General features: G+C 49.4%; 2 protein-coding genes across 5 annotated transcripts in view; one reads left to right on the plus strand and one right to left on the minus strand.

The window, feature by feature from the left end:
- Window positions 1-19,892, plus strand: part of LOC103170858 — a 55,603-nt gene that overhangs the window by 4,816 nt on the left and 30,895 nt on the right. The window lies entirely within an intron of this gene.
- Window positions 1,243-19,066, minus strand: RAB7B (RAB7B, member RAS oncogene family). Of its 3 annotated transcripts, none has more exons than XM_039912660.1 (6): window positions 18,864-19,057; window positions 12,008-12,069; window positions 11,137-11,263; window positions 10,204-10,419; window positions 6,829-6,954; window positions 1,243-1,450 (listed from the first exon to the last, which is right to left on the minus strand). In XM_039912660.1, exons 2-6 carry the CDS (start codon window positions 12,058-12,060, stop codon window positions 1,370-1,372), a joined length of 603 nt encoding a protein of 200 aa, XP_039768594.1. In that variant the 5' UTR covers window positions 12,061-12,069; window positions 18,864-19,057; the 3' UTR covers window positions 1,243-1,369. The 3 variants fall into 3 exon arrangements, with proteins under 3 accessions (XP_039768594.1, XP_007668408.1, XP_016083185.1); XM_007670218.4 differs by lacking the exon at window positions 18,864-19,057 and adding an exon at window positions 18,444-18,844; XM_016227699.3 differs by lacking the exon at window positions 6,829-6,954 and having other exon boundaries at window positions 18,864-19,066.

The following is a 19,892-nucleotide window of genomic DNA, read 5'->3' on the forward strand; positions in this document are numbered from 1 at the left end:
CCAGGCCTGTGGAAAGGGCTGGGTAGATACAGGATGGGTTGAACGTAGTCCCTGACCCACATAGGGCTCACAGTCTATGGGGGAGGGACAACAGGTATTTAATCCCCATCATACAGAAGAGGAAACTGAGGCACAGAGGAGTTAACTGACTTTCCAAAGTCACCCAACAGGCAAGCTGTGGAGTTGGGTATAGAACCCAGGTCTTCCGACTCCCAAACTGCTCTCTTTCCACTACGTCATGCCACTTCTCCCAAATGCATTAGTACAGTGCTCTGCACACAGTAGGCCTTTAGTACCTTATTTTATCTTTCTGGAATTTGCTAAGCACTTACTATGTGCCAGGCACTGTACTAAGCGCTGGGTAGACACAAGCAGTCCGTGGCCCACCTGGGTCTCACAGCCTATAGATTGATTGGAATGCAACCATTTACAGACCCCCCCACTAGATAGAGCACGTTCCTGGGAGTCAGAAGGTCCCGGGGTGTAATCCCGACTCCTTCACGTGTCTGCTAGGTAACCTTGGGCAAGTCACTTCACTTCCCTGGCCCTCAGTTACTTCATCTGTAAAATGGGGATTGAGACCGTGAACCCCACGTGGGACGGGGACTGTGTCCAATTTGATTTGTTTGTATCCACCCCAGCTCTTAATATAGTGTTTGACACCTAGTAAGTGCTTAACAAATATCACGATTATGGTTATTATTATAATTCTTAGGGGGACTGGGGAGAGGAGGAGGAGGAGGCAGTATGGCTCACTGGATAGAGCACCGGCCTGGAAGACAGAAGGGTTCTAATCCCGGCTCCATCACGTGTCTGCTTTATGGCCTTGGACTTCATGTAAATAAATAAATTCCACGTATGTCCATAAGTACTGTGGTGTTAATGGCCAAACGGGGAATCTCTGTACCTCAGTTACCTCATCTGTAAAATGGGGATGAAGAGTGTGAGCCCTATATGGGACAGGGACTGTGTCCAACCTAACTTGTCTCTACCCCGGCACTTAGTGCTTGGCATTTAGTAAATGCCTAACAAGTACCGTAGTTGTTGTTGTTATTAATAATGATGGTATTTGTTAAGCACTTACTATGTGCCAAGCACTGTTCTAAGCACAGGGCACCGAAGGCACTCTGGTAGATGATGAGGTGCAGGGTAGCTTTTCCAGACCCAGCAGTGCTTTCCCGAGCTAACGGCCGTTCTTAGCCTGGGGACCCGGTTCAGCGAGTCACAGTGGTTTTCTTCCTCTTCCAGTCCACCGGAAGTTGGGCGGCAGATTCCAGTCTTATCAGCCGAGCGGTTCCTAAAAACTCGTCTGCGAGTCCTGGCTGATTGCGGCTGCCTAGTTGGGTCCCAAGGTCAGCTCCCTCCTCCATCAGCAACATTTACTCTGTGTCTGGTCTTCGGGAGTGAGCTTGATGGAGTCAGTGAAATAGCTGTCCAGAATCCCTCGGGACTGGGAAAGAAAGAAAGGAAACTGAAACAATGTCATGAACACTTTGCGTCTGCCTCCTCAGTAGCGTTGTGAAGCAGGAAAGGGTAGGGATGACGTTCCATAAATTGCAGGGGGGAAACTGGGGCTCAGAGAGGGGAAGTGACTTGCCCAGAGACAACATTCATTCGTTCATTCAGTTGTACTGATTGAGCGCTTACAGTGTGCAGAGCACTGTACTAAGTGCTTGGGAGAGTATAACGTAACAGTCGTCTGGAAAATGGGGGTGAAGACTGGGAGGACCCCCGGTGGGGCCACCTCATGAGCTCGTGTCTATCCCAGCGCTTAGAACGGTGCTCGGCACATAGGAAGCGCTTGACAAATGCCAACATTATTATTATTAATCTCTGGGCCTCAGTGACCTCATCCTTCAAATGGGGGCAAAGACTGGGAGCCGCCCATGGCACCACATGATGACCTTGTACCTACCCCAGTGTTTAGAACAGTGCTTAGCACATAGGAAGCACTTAAATGCCAACATTATGATTATTATTATTATTCTCTGGGCCTCAGCGACCTCCTCTGTCAAATGGGGGATGAAGATTGGGAGCCCCCCATGGGACCACCTCTTGACCTCGTGTCTATCCCAACGCTTAGAACAGTGCTTGGCACACAGGAAGCACTTCACAAATGCCAACATTATTATTATTCTCTGGGCCTCAGTGACCTCATCTGCCAAATGGGGGTGAAGACTGTGAGACTCATGTGGGACCCTGATGAACCTGTATCTCTCCCAGCGTTTAGAACAGTGCTCTGCACGTAGTAAGCGCTTAACAAATCCCAACGTTATTAGTAAACATACACATTCCCTGCCCACAACAAGCTTAAGCACTGACTATGTGCCAGGCACCGTTCTAAGAAGTGGGGTAGGTACAAGATAATTGGGTAGGACCCAATCCCTGTCCCACACAGGGATCTCAGTCTTAATCCCCATTTTACAGATGACGGAACTGAGGCACAGAAGAGTGAAGTGACTTGCCCAAGGTCACAGACAAGTGGGGGAGCTGGGATTAGAACCCATGACCTTCTGATTCCATTCATGCATTCATTCAATAGTATTTATTGAGCGCTTACTATGTGCAGAGCACTGTACGAAGCGCTTGAAATGAACAAGTCGGCAACAGATAGAGACGGTCCCTGCCGTTTGACGGGCTTCCGGTCTAATCGGGGGAGACGGACAGATGAGAACGATGGCGATAAATAGAGTCGAGGGGAAGAACATCCCGTGAAAACAATGGCGACTAAGTAGAATCGAGGCGATGTACATTTCATTAACAAAATAAATAGGGTAATGAAAATATATACAGTTGAGATTCCCAGGCCCCTGCTCTATCCACTTGACCATGCTGCTTCTCTACTGCATGCTCTTCTCTGTTCATGAGTCTAGAGAGACGGACTTCATATAAATAAATAAATTCCGCATATGTCCGTAAGTACTGTGGCGTTAATGGCCAAACAGGGAATGCAGGTATTCTGACTTCCAGCCTTGGCTTTAGGGTCACCGGCAGCGTGGCTTAGTGATTAGAGCACGTGCCTGGGAGTCAGAAGGTCACGGGTCCTAATCCTGGCACTGCCACATGTCTGCTGTGGGATCTTGGGCAAGTCACTTCACTTCTCTGGGCCTCAATTCCCTCATCTGTAAAGTGGGAATTAGGAGTGTGAGCCTCATGAAGGACGGGGACTGTGTTCAACCTGATTAACTTGTATCTACTCCAGTGCTTAAATCAGTGCTTGGCACATAGTAAACACTAACAAGTACCATTATTATTATTATCAGTATCTTTTCCCCTTCTCCTGCCTAGAACCCCATATGTCCCTGTCTCAGGTAGATGTAGATTTAACCTGACCCGCACAGCTGGGTACCCTATTTTTTCAAGTTCTCCAGGGTTGAAGATTCCACTCTCTTGGTTACTTATCCCATTGTCTAAAACGTCTTGCCCAAGAGAAAATTATTTCTTAAATTAGCGGTGCTGATGCTTAAATTGCTTTTTCCAGGCAAAGACACCAGAGGTTGCTGCCTCATTCATTCAATCAGTCAATTGTATTTACTGAGCGCTTACGGGATGCAAAGTTCTGCATTAAGTGCTTGGAAGAGTACAGTGTAACACACACTGTCCACAATGTGCTTAGAACCTCGTTCTGCCTTTTTGTCGAGTGTGGTGGGTAAAAACACAGCACAGGACTCAGGACCAGAGAAGAGCATGGACTAGAGAAGCACCATGGTCTAGTGGATAGAGCATGGGCTTGGGAGTCAGATGGTCATGGGTTCTAATCCCAGCTCCCCCACTTATCTGGTGTGTGACTTTGGGCAGGTCACTTCACTTCTCTGTGCCTCATTTCCATCGTCTGTAAAATGGGCATTAAGAATGCTATGTGGGACAGGGATTGTGTCCCTGTCTTACCCCAGTTCTTAGAACAGTGCCTGGACCATAGTAAGTGCTTAAGAAGTACCATAATCATTATTATTATTATAATACTACTACTAATAATATTATTTAAGCACTTACTGGGTGACCAAGCATTGTTCTAAGCTCTGGAGTAGATACAAGTTATTCAGGTCAGACGCGGTCCCTGTCTTACATGGAACTCACAGACTAGGAAAGAGGACAGGTATCAAATCCACATTTTACAGATGAGGAAACTGAGGCACAGAGTAGTGAAGTGAGTTCACTTCAGGCAGGCAGGCAGGTTGTTGGAGCCAGGATTAGAAGCCAGGTCCCCTGACTCCCAGGCCCGTGCTCTTTCCATCATTCATTCATTCAATCGTATTTACTGTGCACTTACTGTGTGCAGAGCACTGTAATAAGCGCTTGGAAAGTACAATTTGGTAACAACATTTAGGCAGTACTGTTCCTCGAGTCTACTGTGATTCAGTCTCTGGCTAGCTGGGAGATCGTGTGGCTGTCCATCTTGGGGTGTGGACAGAGGGCCAAAAGGCCGGAGGGAGACCGGACATATGTCTGGCCTCTGCAGAGCTCTGTCACCATGGAAACTAGTCACTGGCCCATGTATGTGAAATGTTTTCCAGATCTGGTCTTATTTTGGTTCCACGCATTCTAACTTCAAGGTTGAATCTTTCCCTGTCTGGGAAGTCCTACTTGTTGAAGAATGGGGAGGAAATGACAGAAATTCCTCTCTTTCATCTCTCTCTACCTTCTCTTTCCTCCCTTCTTGGCTCTCAGCCCAGGACTCTCCTCCAGGTTATTAAAAAAAACACACACAGATTTAGGAAGAAATAATTTAAACCACACAGATTTAGGAAGAAATAATCTCCTACTCAAAAAGCATCCTGCATGTCCATCATGCTACATTAGAATCTCAAAGAAGACGGGCAGTGTGCATTCTAGGAAAGCCTATAGCATGGGGATGTCCTAATCCATCAATCAAGCAATGAAATATGTCAGCAACTTCTTAGCCCCAGACTTTAGTTCTGTATCAGATCACAGACTAATAATAATAATAACTGTGGTATTTAAGTGCTTACTATGTACCAGGCACTGTACTAAGAGCTGGGGTGGATACAAGCAAATCAGGTTGGACACAGTCCGTGTCCCACATGAGGTTCACGGTCTCAATCCCTATTTTACAGATGAGGAAACTGAGGCACAGAGAATGACTTGCTCAAGGTCCTACAGCAGACAAGCTGCAGAGCCAGGGGATTAGAACTAGAGAACACTATACCCTTGCTCCTGCTTTCTGTTCCAGCCAGGCAACCTGCTCTTTGCCCATCAAATGAGACTCTTCCTCTATGTCATCATTTATTCCACTCCCCCGTCTGGAACTTTCTCCCACTTCCTGCATAAACCGTATTCTTCCACTCCTTCGAAACTCCATTAAAAACCTAGTTCCTCCAGGAAACTTTCCCAGGTTTCTCTGGTCACTTTCATCATCCCAATAACCAGTTAGCATTTATGAATACATCAACCACCATGTGTCTGTGTTTCTCTTGCCTGTTATCTTGATTGAGTTTAGGTTTCATGCCTGTTTCTTGTGCTTTATGTTCACTTGTCTGGCTTGATTACCTTGCCTTGTCCTGTCTCCCCCACTGAACTGACAGTCCCTCCTTGGCTTCTCCTTGCCCTGTCTGTCACTAGAGAAGAAGTGTGGTCTATTGGATAGAGACCGGGCCTCGGAGTCAGAAGGACCAGGGTTCTACCCCCAACTTCTACCCGTGTCTGCTGTGTGACATTGGGAAAGTCACTTCACTTTCCTGTGCCTCAGTCACCTCATCTGTAAAATCAATTCATTCAACACGCTTACTGTGTGCAGAGCACTGTACTAAGTGCTTGGAAAGTACAATTCAGCAACAAAGAGAAACAATCCTGCTCACAATGAGCTCACAGTCTAGAAGAGTGGAGATAGACATCAAGACAAATAGGCGACACTAACATCAATATAAATAAATAGAATTTAGTGTATATATATATACATCAAAACAAGTAAACAGGAATTAATATAAATAGAATTATAGATATGTACATATATATATATATACACAAGTGCTGTGGGCCGGGGAGGCATAGAGCAAAGGGAGCAAGTGGGGGCAATGTCGGAGCTAAGGAAAATGGGGGCTTAGTCTGGGAAGACCTCCTGGAGGATGTGATACTTCAGTAGGGCTTTGAAGGCGGGGAAGTGTGACTGGCACGTTTAAGGAGGGAGGGCATTCCAGGTCAAGTGTAGGACATGGGCTAGGAGTCAGCATTGAGACAGGCGAGAACAAGGCATAGTGAGGAGGTTAGCAGCAGAGGAGCAGAATGTGTGGTCTGGGCTGTAGAAGGAGAGGAGGGAGGTGAGGTAGGAGGGGGCAAGGTGATGGAGAGCTTTGAAGCCAATAGTGAGGAGTTTGTGCTTGATGTGGAGGTTGACGGGCAACCATTGGAGATTTTTGAGAAGGTGGGTGACATGCCCAGAACGTTTCTGTAGAAAGATATTCTAGGCAGCAGAATAAAGTGTATAGACTGAAATGGGGAGAGACAGGAGGTTGGGATATCAGAAAGGATGCTGATGCAGTAATCCAGTCGGGATAGGATGAGTGATTGAACTAACGTGGTAAAATGGGGATTGAGACTATGAGTCCCATATGGGACAAGGACTGTGTCCAAACCGATATTCTTCTATCCACCCCAGTACAGTGCCTGGCACGTAGGTGCTTAAAAGATACCATTATTATTATTATCATTAATTAATTTAGAGCCTGGTGCTGTGCTCTGCAGGTAGGGATGCCTAGTCAATACTATTTTCTAGCGGAAGAGCCTCTCGGGTTCCAAGTTAGGCCACTCCCAGGAGGCCCTGCCTAAGGTTGACCCTGCCATCCTGTTGGATTGCTCACCCTGGTGACTCACCCTCACTAGTGCCCGCCTGGCTAGTGTCTCGAATGCCTGCTCAATGTTAATGTCGTTCTTGGCAGAGACTTCAAAGTACGGGATGTCCTTCTCTGTGCACCAGCCTAGAGCCACCTCTTGAGAGACCTGTAGGAGGGAAGTATTATGGATATTATTATTACTGATTGCATCTGTTAAGCTCTTAGTATCAGCCATGCACCACACTAGGCTCTGGGGTAGATATGAGATCATCAGTTTGGCACTGTACTAGGTGCTGGTGTAGATACAAGATAATCAGGTTGGACACGTGCGCCATATGAGGCTCACAGTCTAAATAGAAAGGAGAACAAGTATTTAATCCCCATTTTACAGATGAGGAAACTGAGGCCAAGTGAAGTGACTTGCCCAAGGTCACCCAACAGACAAGTGGTAGAGTCGGGATTAGAACCCAGATCCGTTCGACTCCTCAGCCCATGCTCTATCCACTAGGCAGTGCTGCTTCTCTTCCTGGAAGGCAGGGATTGGGTCTACCGGTTCTATCGACTCCCAAGAATTTAGTACAGTGTTCTGCAGGCAGGAAGGACACGATAAATATCATCGATTGATAAGGGTCAGGTTGATTCCCAGAGGTTGTGGGGTGCCCCTCTGGGGCAAAGCCGTGTAGTTGGAGTCTGCCTGGGGGGGGTCTATCTGCCTCCTCGGCTCTCCAGGCTTGGGTGGTGGGTAGGATCCTCCAATCTCATGCCACTCATGAGAGTACAGTGTCCTTTCACCCACTCGCCCTGGATTCCCTGTTCATCATGTCTGCAGGTCAGAAAAGTGAGCAAGGCACAGAGCTCTGAATCTAGGGCCCAGTCCGGTGGACGAAGGAATTAATTATAGTATTTATTAAACATTTACTCATTGAACAATTCCCTCTGGGCCTGTAGTTCCTTGTGGGAGGGAATGCGTCCTCCAACTCTGTTCTATGAAGCAGCGTGGCTCAGTGAAGCAGCGTGGCTTAGTGGAAAGAGCACGGGCTTGAGAGTCAGAGGTCATGTGTTCGAATCCCAGCTCTGCCACTGGTCAGCTGTGTGACTGTGGGCAAGTCGCTTAACTTCTCTGTGCCTCAGTTACCTCATCTGTCAAATGGGGATTAACTGTGAGCCTCACGTGGGACAACCTGATTACCCTGAATCTACCCCAGCGCTTAGAAAAGTGCTCTGCACGTAGTAAGCGCTTAACAAATACCAAAATTATTATTATTATTATTATTATTAATAAACACTCCTAAGTACGTAGTACAGTGTTCTGCGTGTGGTAGGTGCTCAGTATGCCTTGGATAGATTAAATGACTTACTATGAAGCAAACACTGTACTAAGCGCAAGGGCAGATAGGTACAAGATAACCTGATGGTACTCACATGGGGTTCATGATCTAAGGGGGAGGGAGAACAGGTCTCATTCCCATTTTATAGAAGAGGAAACTGAGGCACAGAGAAGTGAAGCGAGTGGACGCAGCCGGCAAGTGGAGGAGCCGGATTACATCCCAGGTCTCCTGGCTCTTTCCTCCAGCCTATTTCAGGGGCTGGTCTCACAGGGCTTAGGGCAGCGGATGAGGTGGAGGGGGAGGAAATGAGCCCGTTGTCCCGAACTGTCCCATGGGAAGGATGGTCCAGGCGGGGAGAATTTTGACAGGACATCTTGCTGCACCTCTGATGGCCTGACACTTGTAAGCTTCTTTCCCTGACTCAAGGGGGAAGTTTTACTCAGTACTCCCCTAAGGTCACTCTTAAAAAACGCTGGAGTATGGCAATCTTCTTAAAGCAACCATTGTGGTGTCCTCTGAGTGCCCTGATCTTGACCCTAATCCTCAGCGTGAAACCTGTGGTTACTCAGAGCACTTCCAGTGCATTGTGTTGTCTCTGATCCCTCAGGGGCCTAGGGGATTTTTTTCTAGATGTTGCTTCTCCATAAACAGTATCTTCTCTCTTCCTCCTCCTTTTCCTCTTCTGCCTCCTTTTCCTCTTTCTCCTCCTTATCCTCCTCCTTTTCCTCTTCCGCCTCCTTTTCCTCTTCCTCCTCCTCTTCCTCCTCTTCCTCTTCCTCTTCCTCCTCCTTTTCCTCTTTCGCCTCCTTTTCCTCTTCGCCTCCTCCTCTGGATCAGAAATAAGCTCTGAATCGTTTCAATCAATTAATCAGTGTTTCCATGTTCACCCGTTGTCATGGTGGGAGCCTCTATTCCAAATCAGTTGGCCACTGAGAGCTGAGTCAAGCCCCTTCAGCTCTGGGGAGGAGTGCTCAGATTTGTCACAGAAGCAGCACCTGTGCCTTCCCATCACCACCACATCATTTTCATCCCCCAACTATCTTATGTCATATCTGCATCAGGAAGGATGAACTGTTGATCTCTCCTTCTCGCTCCTCCATGAGACCGTGACTCTCTCTGGCAGAGCGGTGTCTCTTCTCTGCCGGGGACTCCCGGTTCCTGGTCCAGTGTTCTGCCTCACATGGGCACTCTGGGGTCCCGCTCAAGCTAGAAATCCCAGGGTCTGCTCCTGCTCCAGGCAGCCTGAACCAGTATGGCCACAAACACCCAGGGCTCAAGGCAGCGGCCCGTACACCCGACGTCCTCCAACAGCGAGTCCTAAACCATTTCTGGTCTGCCCTGAGCTCGCTCCTGTAGGGTCCCCGCCTGACCCTGACCGGAAGGACTTTGGCTGGGCCTGGCTTGGGCCTAGGAGATCAGGCCTCATGGGGACAAAGGCTGACTGGGCCCCAAGGTCTAGGAGCCCAGGGAAGCAGTTTCGCTAACTGGTTAAAGCACGGGTCTGGGAGTCGGAAGGACCAGGGTTCTAATCCTGGCTCTGTCACATGATTTCTGTGTGACCTTGGCCAAGTCATTTCACTTCCCTGCACCTCAGTTACCCTCAGCTATAAAATGGGATTAAAAGTGTGTGTCCCATGTGGGACAGAGACTGTGTCCAACCTGATTACCTTGGAGCTACCGCAGTGCTTAGAATAGTGCTTGGCACAGAGTAAGTGCTTAACAATTACCATTATTATTATGATTTATTATTACTATTATCGTTGTTAGGGGCAGCTGAAGGGGCAGGGATGGGACACTGATCAATTCTTCCCATTTTCTGGTTCAGAAAGTGAGGCCTTTAGAGGTTAGGGGACCTATCCAAGGTCACACAATGTGTTGCGAAGGATACTGTCTTTCAGGTCTGCCCCTAGGGAACCGGTCTGAACCTACAAGTGTTGGGAGGCCGGTTTACCAATCAATCAGTGGTATTTATTGAGCGCTACCTATGCACGGAGCACTGCTCTTAGTCTTGGGGAGGGTACACTATAAGAGAATTAACAGTGCAGTCTGTGTCCGCTACCCAGCCCGGGCGAGACCTCCCCCTTTACCTGGCGGTCACCCAGATCGATCTTGTTCCCCAGAACCACCATGGGAAAGGCCTGGTCCGTGGAGACTATCTTCTCCAGGATGTCGCCTCTCCAGTCATCCATGGCGTGGAAGGACTCCAGGTCAGTGACGTCGTAGGCCAGGACGCAGCCGTCCGAGCCTTTGTAGAAGGTCGACACCATGGATCGGAACCGCTCCTGACCCCCCGTGTCCCAGATCTGGGGAAGAAGAGTTCTCAGCCCACGCGATCCATGCCTGCACCTTGCACAGCCTTTCCTTAAATGTGTACATCCACTCCTTGAACACCCCTCCACTGCACGTACCCACCCCTTCCTTGCCTAAATAACCATTACCCATACCCATCCCTTGGACACATCAACTTGATAATTATAATTATGGCACTCGTTAAGCACTTACTATGAGTCAAGCACTGTTCTAAGCACTGGGGTAGCTACAGATTAATCAGGTTGGACACAGTCCCTGTCCCACATGGGGCTCTTACTCTTATCCCCATTTTACAGATGAGGTAACCGAGGCACAGAAAAGTGAAATGATGTGTCCAAGGTCACAAAGCAGACAAGTGGAGGGGCTGGGACTAGAACCCAGGTCCTTCATTCGTTCGTATTTATTGAGTGTTTGCCGTGTGCAGAACACCGTACTAAGCACTTGGAAAGTACAATTCAGCGGTAAAGAGATATAATCCCTGTCCATAATGGGCTTACACTCTAGAAGACTCCCAGGCCCATGCTCTATCCATTAAGCCATGCTGCTTCTCTTGCACACCCCTCTCTTGCACACATTATTATTATGCCTACCCACCCCTTACTTGCACAGGCCTACTCCTTAGCACATACCAGCTCCTTACTCGCCTTTGGGTGGATGAAGCCAACGGGGCTCGCAGGAATGGATGTCTGGGGTTGGGGGACCTTACTCACCTGGAGTTTCAGGGTGGTATCGTCCACCACGATGATCTTGGAGAGAATGCTGGCTCCCAGGGTAGTCTGGTAGTCTTCATAGAACGTCTTGTGTACGTACTGGTGCAGGAGGGAGGTCTTTCCCACGCTGCGGGCACAGGTGCCAAAACACATGAAGACACACAGAGAGTGGCTTTGCCCATCTCTGCTCCAGCCCTAGTGGGGAAATCCTCAACAGGGGATACTAGGTGGTTCCCTAAAGATAGCCTCCCCGCCCCCCGCCGACCCCGCAGACTGTCAGATCATTGTGGAAAGGGAATGCATCTTTTTATAGTACTGCCCCAAGCGCTTAGTACAGTGCTCTGCACACAGTAAGTACTCAACAGATATGAATGAATGATACCTACTGCTTTCAGAGATGGGGATTTTTTAGGGGTCGGCCTCCCAGGAGAGTGCCCTTTGGGAAATGGGAATTCCCCAAAGCATCTGCAAAGGGCAAGTCCTGGTTCCTGCTCAGGCCGGGGTGGCTTTGGGAAATGGGGCAGACTTCCTCTCACTCCTCCCACTCAAAATGCTTGGCCATTGAAGTAATAATAATAATGATGGAATTTGTTAAGCACTTACTATGCTCCAAGCACTGTTCTAAGTGCCGGGGAGGATGCAAGGTAATCAGGTTGTCCCATGTGGGGCTCACCGTCTTAATCCTCATTTTACAGATGAGGTAACTGAGGCCCAGAGAAGCCCAGAGTCACACAGCTGGCAAGCGGTGGAGCCGGGATTAGAACCTACGGCCTCTGACGCCCAACCCCGGGCTCTTTCCACTACGCCACGCTGCTTCTCTTACAAGGTCAAGTCATCCTTTCCTCTGTGCATGTGAGTAAGGTTGGCTTACCCAAGGGCACCAGTGATGATGAGCTTCAAGTCTACTTTCTTCCTGGAATTCATGGAGGGTCCCTGGGGTGGAGAAGAGAGATACAGAGACCGGGAGACAGTGCAGACTGCTGCCCCTTGAAGCAGAAACACTTGGAGAAAGTACTGCTCTTCCACCCCACCTCCCACCCCGCCCCTTCCCCTCCTGCTCCGGCCTCTCTGACATCGGTCAGGAGATAGAGCGGTCCAGACAAACCTGGAAGCAACACGGCCTAGTGGATAGTTCACAGGTTTGGAGTCAGAAGGGCCTCAGTTCTAATCTTAGTCACTTATCCGCTGTGTGAGCTTGGGCAAGTTGTTTAACTTCTCTGTACCTCAGATACCTCGTCTGTAAAACGGGGATTAAGACTGTGAGCCTCATGTGGAACATGGACTGTGTCCAACCTGATTAGTTTGTATCTAACCCATTGCTTAGTATAGTGCCAGGCACATAGTAAGTGCTTAAGAAATACTATTTAAAAAAAAAACCAAACAGAAAAAAGCCAGTGCTCGTGCTGGTTTTTCACCTGCTATTGCTTCAGCCCAGAGACTAACCAACTGGAAGGAGAGTTAATTATAAAAATTGTGGTATTTAGTACAGTAAGCACATAGTAAGTGTTTTTGACAACTACCATTTTAAACCCCCCCAAAACAAATAAACCTTTTTCCTCTCCCCTCCAGCAGACTCTGAGCTCTCCCAGAGACTGGGACCGGGGGAGGGGAGCCCCAATACAAGGAGACGATTGTAGGGAGGTCAGTGAGACCATAAAAGCCAGCAGTGTTTGTGCTTTCTATGCAGAAAACACTCTCCTGCTCTCCCTCCCTCTTCCCTGAGGAGTTACAGTGGTTGTAGAACAGTAAGACAGTATGGGCATCTGGTTCGCCATGGTTTCTTCCTCCTCGTCCTCCTCCCCCCTTCATAGCCAGGGCACTATCACCATCTGCACCTGCAGCTTCAGGGAGGCTCTGCGGAACCTGGAGGGATCCCACCAGCGGAAGCCGAGAAGCAGCTCGGCCTGGTGGATAGAGTTCGGGCCTGGGAATCAGAAGAACTTGGGTCCTAAGCCTGTGTGACCCTGGGCAAGTCACTTCACTTCTCTGTGCCTCAGTTATCTCAAATGGGAATTAAGTCTGTGAGCCCCATGTGGGACATGGACTGTGTCCAACCTGATTAGCTTGTATCTTTCCCCAGTGCTTAGTAGAGTGCCAGGCACATAGGCCCTTAAATACCATTACAAAAAAGACCCAGAAAGTCCAGTGCTCCTGCTGGTTTTTTACCTGCTATCGCTTCAGTCCAGAGACTAACCAACTGGAAGGAGAGTGAATCATAGAAATTGAGGTATTTAAGGGCCTACTATGTGCCAAGCACTGGACTAAGCACCGGGGTAGATTCGGTACAGTCAGATCAGAAGCAGGCCCTGTCCCACGTCGGGCACACACTCTAAGGTGAAGGAGGAACAGACACTTTGTCCTCATTTTTACAGATAGAGAAGTGAATCTCTTTACACAGAGAAGTGAAGTGAATGGTCCAAGGTCACAAAGCAGCCAAGTGGCAAAGCAGCCGAGCGGTGGACCCAAGATGAGAACCTGGGTCTCCTGATGTTCAGTTCTGTGCTCTTTCCATTGGGCCGTGTTGCTCCTCAGAATTTGGGGAGACTTCCAAATAACTACGCCGGTTCCTTTCTCGGTTCAAGATGCCCTTCTGAAGAGAATAACTGAGTTGATAGATACTTTCCCTGCCCACAGAAAGCTTCTATCTAGAGGGATACAGATGCAGATCTAGATGCAGAAGGGAGAGCTAGAAGGGGAAATGAGGGATTAGTCAGGGAAGGCCACTTTCTCTGCTGAGACACTACAACAGCCAATCACTGCCCTCCTGTAAATTCCTTCTCCTCCTCCACACCTTATGATTTGGGTGTAATCCAGGCTGATTCAGTCAATAAGAGACTCACACTCAGGAACCAGGGTGACTCACTCTCTCTGGCTTCTGCTCAAAACAAGTTAGCATTACTAAACCCATAGACACCCCCTTCCCCTTCCCCGGACCAAAGTGCCCTGAGAACAAGTTAGGTTTGGGCAACGAAGGTTTTCCAAGGGACTTCAACAGAGCCACTCTTAACAATAATTATTGTAGTCTTTGTTGAGCACTTCCTATATGCTAAGCACTGGGTAGATGTAAGATAACCAGGTCCAGTCGTTCGGTGGTATTTGAGAGCTTACCAGCTTTTTGAACAGTGCTTGGCACATAGTAAGTGCTTAACAAATGCCATTATTATTATTACCGTGTGCAGAGTACGATACTAAGTACTTGGGAGAGTACAGTATATCAATGTAACAGATGCATTCCCTGCCCATACAATCCCTGTCCAACACGGGGCCCACAGTCTAACGGGGGGAAGTATTGAATTCCCATTTCACAGAGGCAGAAACTGAGGCAAAGAGAAGTGATGAAGTGACTTGCCCAAGGTCACCATCAGGTAAGAGTCAGAGTTAGGCTACCCTTCTGTAGAGGGGTATTATAACTGATGAAAGTGCAATGGGCCCAGAGCCCAGGAGGGGTAAAATAGCACCTCACCCTCACTCCTGGATCCTCTGGGGGAGCCTGCTTAATAATAGTAATAATAATAATAGTGGTATTTGTTAAACACTTCCTATGTGCCAGGCACTGTTCTAAGCACTAGGGTAGAAACAAGATAATCGGGTTGGACACAGTCCCTGCCCACGTGGCGTTCACAGTCTCTTACAGATTTTATAGATGAGGGACCTGAGGCGCAGAGAAGTTAAGGGACTTGCCCAAGGTCACACAGCAGATAAGTGGCAGAGCCAGGATTAGAATCCAGGTCTTTTTATCTTTCAGGCCCATGCTCTATCCACTAGGTCACACTGCTTTTCTGCAGCTTGAGGCGTGGGAGGGGTTACTAGTGGCAGAGACTCAGATTCTCCCAACAACCCTCCTCTGAACTTTCCCAGATGAGGTCTTCCAAGGCAGGGGAGGTTCCTCCCACCCAGAATTGAGGGGAGGTCTCCCCCATCTTCTAACACCAGTAAGGGTTGGCGGGGTGTGGCATCAGAGTGGTGCCTTGAATCAATCACCCGATCATTAGTATCCTCGGAGGAGATCTCCTCCCTCCTCGCAAGTGCCACCCCCTCCACCTGTGCCTCGGACCCCATTCCCGCTCACCTTATAAAAACCATCGCCCCTGCCCTTCTCCCCTCCTTAACTTCTATCTTTAACCGCTCACTCTCCAATGGCTACTTCCCCTCTGCCTTCAAACATGCCCACGACTCCCCCATCCTAAAAAAACCCTCTCTCGACCCCACTTCCCCTTCCAGTTATCGCCCTATCTCCCTACTACCCTTCCTTTCCAAGTTCCTAGAATGGGTCGTCTACACTCGCTGCCTAGAATTCCTTAGCTCCCATTCTCTCCCGGACCCCCTCCAATCTGGCTTCCGTCCCCTCCACTCTACCGAGACTGCTCTCTCTAAGGTCACCCACGACCTCCTTCTTGCCAAATCCAATGGCTCCTACTCTATCCTGATCCTCCTTGACCTCTCAGCTGCCTTTGACACTGTCGACCATTCCCGTCTCCTCCACACCTTATCTCACCTTGGCTTCACGGACTCCGTCCTCTCCCGGTTCTCCTCTTATCTCTCTGGCCGTTCATTCTCGGTCTCCTTCGCGGGCTCCTCCTCCCCCTCCCATCCTCTAAATGTTGGGGTTCCTCAAGGGTCGGTTCTTGGTCCTCTTCTGTTCTCCATCTACACTCACTCCCTCGGTGAACTCATCTGCTTCAACTATCATCTCTATGCAGATGACACACAGATCTACATCTCTGCCCCGTCCTCTCCCTCTCCCTTCAGGCTCGGATCTCCTCCTGCCTCCAAGACGTCTCTACCTGGCTGTCTGCCCACCACCTAAAACTCAACATGACCAAGACTGAGCTCCTCATCTTCCCTCCCAAGCCCGGTCCTCTTCCTGACTTCCCTATCACCGTGGATGGTACGACCATCCTTCCCGTCTCTCGGGCCCGCAACCTCGGTGTCATCTTTGACTCGGCTCTCTCGTTCACCCCACACATCCGATCCGTCACCGAGACCTACCGGTCTCACCTTTATAACATCGCCAAGATCCTCCCTTTCCTCTCCACCCAAACGGCTATCTTACTGGTACAGGCTCTCATAATATCCCGGCTGGATTAGTGTGTCAGCCTTCTCTCTGATCTCCCTTCCTCCTGTCTCTCCCCGCTCCAGTCTATTCTTCACTCCGCTGCCCGGCTCATCTTCCTGCAGAAACGCTCTGGGCATGTCACTCCCCTTCTTAAAAACCTCCAGTGGTTACCTATCAACCTCCTCACGAAACAAAAATTCTCACTCTAAGCTTCAAGGCTCTCCATCACCTTGCCCCCTCCTACCTCTGCTCCCTTCTCTCTACTGCCCACCCCGCCCGCTCCGCTCCTCTGCCGCCCACCTCCCCACTATCCCCCATTCTCGCCTATCCCGCCGTCATCCCCTGGGCCACATCCTCCCGCGGTCCTGGAACGCCCTCCCTCCTCACCTCCGCCAAACTCATTCTCTTTCCCTCTTCAAAACCCTACTTAAAGCTCACCTCTTCCAAGAGGCCTTCCCAGACTGAGCTCCCCCTTTTCCCTCTGCTCCCCCTCTACCCTCCCCCTTCACCTCTCCTCTGCTAAGCCCTCTTTTCCCCCCTTTCCCTCTGCTGCTCCTCTTCTCCCTTCCCCTCCCCTCAGCACTGTCCTCGTCCGCTCAACTGTATATATTTTCATTACCTTATTTATTTTGTTCATGAGATGTACATCACCTTGATTCTATTTATTTGCTATTGTTGTAATGAGATGTTCATTCCCTTGATTCTATTTATTGCTGTTGTTTTTGTCCGTCTGTCTCTCCCGATTAGACTGTAAGCCCATTAAAGAGCAGGGACTGTCTCTGTTACCGATTTGTACATTCCAAGTGCTTAGTCCAGTGCTCTGCACATAGTAAGCGCTCAATAAATACTATTGAATGAATGAATGAATTAGTATTTAGTGAGTGCTTACTGTGTGCAGACAGCAGTCTACTAAGCGCTTGGGAGAATACAATATAACAGAGTTCATTCATTCAATAGTATTTATTGAGCGCTTACTATGTGCAGAGCACTGTACTAAGCGCTTGGGATGAACAAGTCGGCAACAGATAGAGACAGTCCCTGCCATTTGACGGGCTTACAGTCTAATCGGGGGAGACGGACAGACAAGAACAATGGCACTAAACAGCGTCAAGGGGAAGAACATCTCGTAAAAACAATGGCAACTAAATAGAATCAAGGGTTGGTAGACACGTTTCCTGCCCACAGGGCTCTTACAGTCTAGAGAGGGAGACAGACATTAAAAGAAATTACGGACATACACATAAGTGCAATGGGGCTGAGGGTGGGGTGAATAAAGGGCACAAAGTAAAGCAAAAGGGAGAGTGTACAGAGGAAATGAGGGTTAAGTCAGGGAAGACCACCTAGAAATGTGATTTAACCCCAAAATACCCAGACCTGGTGGTGGTAGGCTTGAGGTGAAACACCAGAGTCTGGAGGGAATATGGGACCAGAGTGAAAAGTGAGGAGAGGGGATGTCGGGCAGAAACGGGCACACAAATTCTGAAGGCCGGTCGCCCCTGGGAATCCCCAAGATTCCTTACTCTGGCCAATCTGCCCCTATAGTGGAAAGTCAGGGCATTAGGAGTTGGAAAGTCCAGAGGCTCCTCCCTCATCACATTCTGAGCTCATTACTCCCAAATCTCAACCCTTAACGGTTTAATGGGCCCTTAATTCCGCGGCTTCTCCCGCCAAGTCACAGAACCACAGTCATTTGACCCAGGACTCCACATAAGCTCAACTGGACACTCATTGCCTGCTCCTCTCCTTGGAACAGGCCAGGGAAAATCCATTCCAAATCTGTTTGGGTCTGGAATGTCTGAGCTGGGCAGGAAAGGAGCCCACACAAATCCGGGAACTGCCTGTTCCTGCCCCAGCTTCTCCCTGACCTTCCTTTGTTGAGCTCTTGGAGGAGGAGTTCTGCTTACTGATTGCTTTCTTAAAACTTGGCTCCTCTGTTCCCTCCAGACTTTCTTTTGGGGCCTCTTTCCCCTGCTCTTCCTTTCCTCCGCTATCTCTGCTCCTCTCAATTTTGCCCCGTTAGCATTTCCTTTCCCTCTTCTCTCCAGCGGCCTCTGCCCCACTTTCCTTCTTCATTCTCCAAACTTTCCGGACCCCTGATAGTATTCAACTGAGGATACGGTCGCTTTCCTGCAGGTGTTCCAGAGACTCCTCTCCCTACTCAGGGTGCTTCCAGCGGTGGATAAATTTGTTGGCCCAGCCTGGCACCATCAGGTGCCCATCTTCCTGGCTTCCCCTCCCCTCCGTGACTCACCGGAGAAGGTGTGCGAGTTGGACTTCCTTGCTAACTTCTCTGGATCAGAGGGTCAAGGCATTCCGGCCCCCACTGGCTCTCTTTGCTGCTCCGTTCTGGCCTCCTGGTTGCCTGTCACCTGCCCATCTCTTTAAGCACCATTCAGGGGAGCAGGAGGGCGCTGGCTCCCCAAGAATCTTGGCAGAGCCTCCCGGTTCGGCCCCGCCCTGCTCGGGCACAGCCGGTCTGAGGAGAGGCTGGGATTTAGCCTCTTTCTGAAGTCTGTGCCAGGGTAAGATAGAGCCCTATTTCTCTGCACAGACAGTTTTTGCCACGTTCCGATAGATCAAATCCTTTACATGGCCAGAACCCCCAACCCTTCCAGGTTTTCCATCTCCCAGCTGGAACAGGCCAGCACAGAGAAACAAACAGGCTACTCACTGTCTGTGGAATCCAGCTGCTTAGATTGGCGCAGGAGAATGACCCAAGGCTCGGAGGTTTCTGAAGCCGGGGCTGCCGGCTTACTGGTCAGCTAGCCACTCACCCAGGGTGTCTGAGAGGGGAGGGCAGGGGGCTTTGGAAGGAGGAGCTCCTGGGAGAATTAGGACAACATCTCCTGACTGATTTTTTCCCCTTTCTCGTGCACAGGCATGAGGAAGATTGCAACAGAAGCTGCCTAAGATGACATCAGCACCCTGTGAGGATAGGAGGGGGTGGATTCCCCAAGCCAGATTTAATGCCTACTAAAGAATCTCATTCATATATGGAGATTCGGTGTGGGGAGTGTGAGTAGGGAAGAGGGAGGGAGGAGTTGGGATTTCACAGTTTGGTTCCATGGTCAGATCTCATCCTGGATCAGTACGGACCCTTGATCTCCTTACAGTGATGGAGGGTGTGAGGTGACAGAGAAAGTGTCTGAAAGTCATTTTGAGAAGCTTAGCTTCCGTTATCGTGAACACGCCCAGGGATCTGAAAACCAGCTGGTTTCTTTTATGGAGATTCCATATATAAGTGTGTGTGAGAAGCTGACTTACAGTTGGAACTATGAGACGGCAGCATTTTCGAGGCACACAGCTCATTATAATAATAATACTAATGTTGGTATTTGTTAAGCGCTTACTATGTGCAGAGCACTGTTTTAAGCGGTAGGGTAGACACAGGGGAATCAGGTTGTCCCACGTGGGGCTCACAGTCTTCATCCCCATTTTACAGACGAGGGAACTGAGGCACAGAGAAGTGAAGTGACTTGCCCACAGTCACACAGCTGACAAGTGGCAGAGCTGGGCCAATTCGAACTCATGACCTCTGACTCCAAAGCCCGTGCTCTTTCCACTGAGCCAGGCTGCTTCTTGTCCAGTGACCCCTCGACCCCCCACCTCCTGCCACTGCAAGGCTGCCAGAGCCCTCTATTCAAAAGAGGGGTGACTACGATGAGCCCATATAGGTTTTAACTACCTCTGTTATCGTTGT

The sequence above is a fragment of the Ornithorhynchus anatinus genome, chromosome 7 (assembly GCF_004115215.2).
Source record: "Ornithorhynchus anatinus isolate Pmale09 chromosome 7, mOrnAna1.pri.v4, whole genome shotgun sequence".
Classification (NCBI taxonomy): Eukaryota; Metazoa; Chordata; class Mammalia; order Monotremata; family Ornithorhynchidae; genus Ornithorhynchus; species Ornithorhynchus anatinus.

What these genes read in the sequence shown, in the direction of transcription:
- RAB7B (XM_039912660.1), bottom strand. Translation starts at nt 12,060, where the DNA reads ATGAATTCCAGGAAGAAAGTAGACTTGAAGCTCATCATCACTGGTGCC. An exon ending in TCGATCTGGGTGACCGCCAG is followed by an intron (nt 6,955 to 10,203) that starts GTAAAGGGGGAG and finishes TCCCTCCTACAG; the next exon opens with GTCTCTCAAGAGGTGGCTCT. An exon ending in CCAGGCGGGCACTAGTGAGG is followed by an intron (nt 1,451 to 6,828) that starts GTGAGTCACCAG and finishes TTTCTTTCCCAG; the next exon opens with TCCCGAGGGATTCTGGACAG.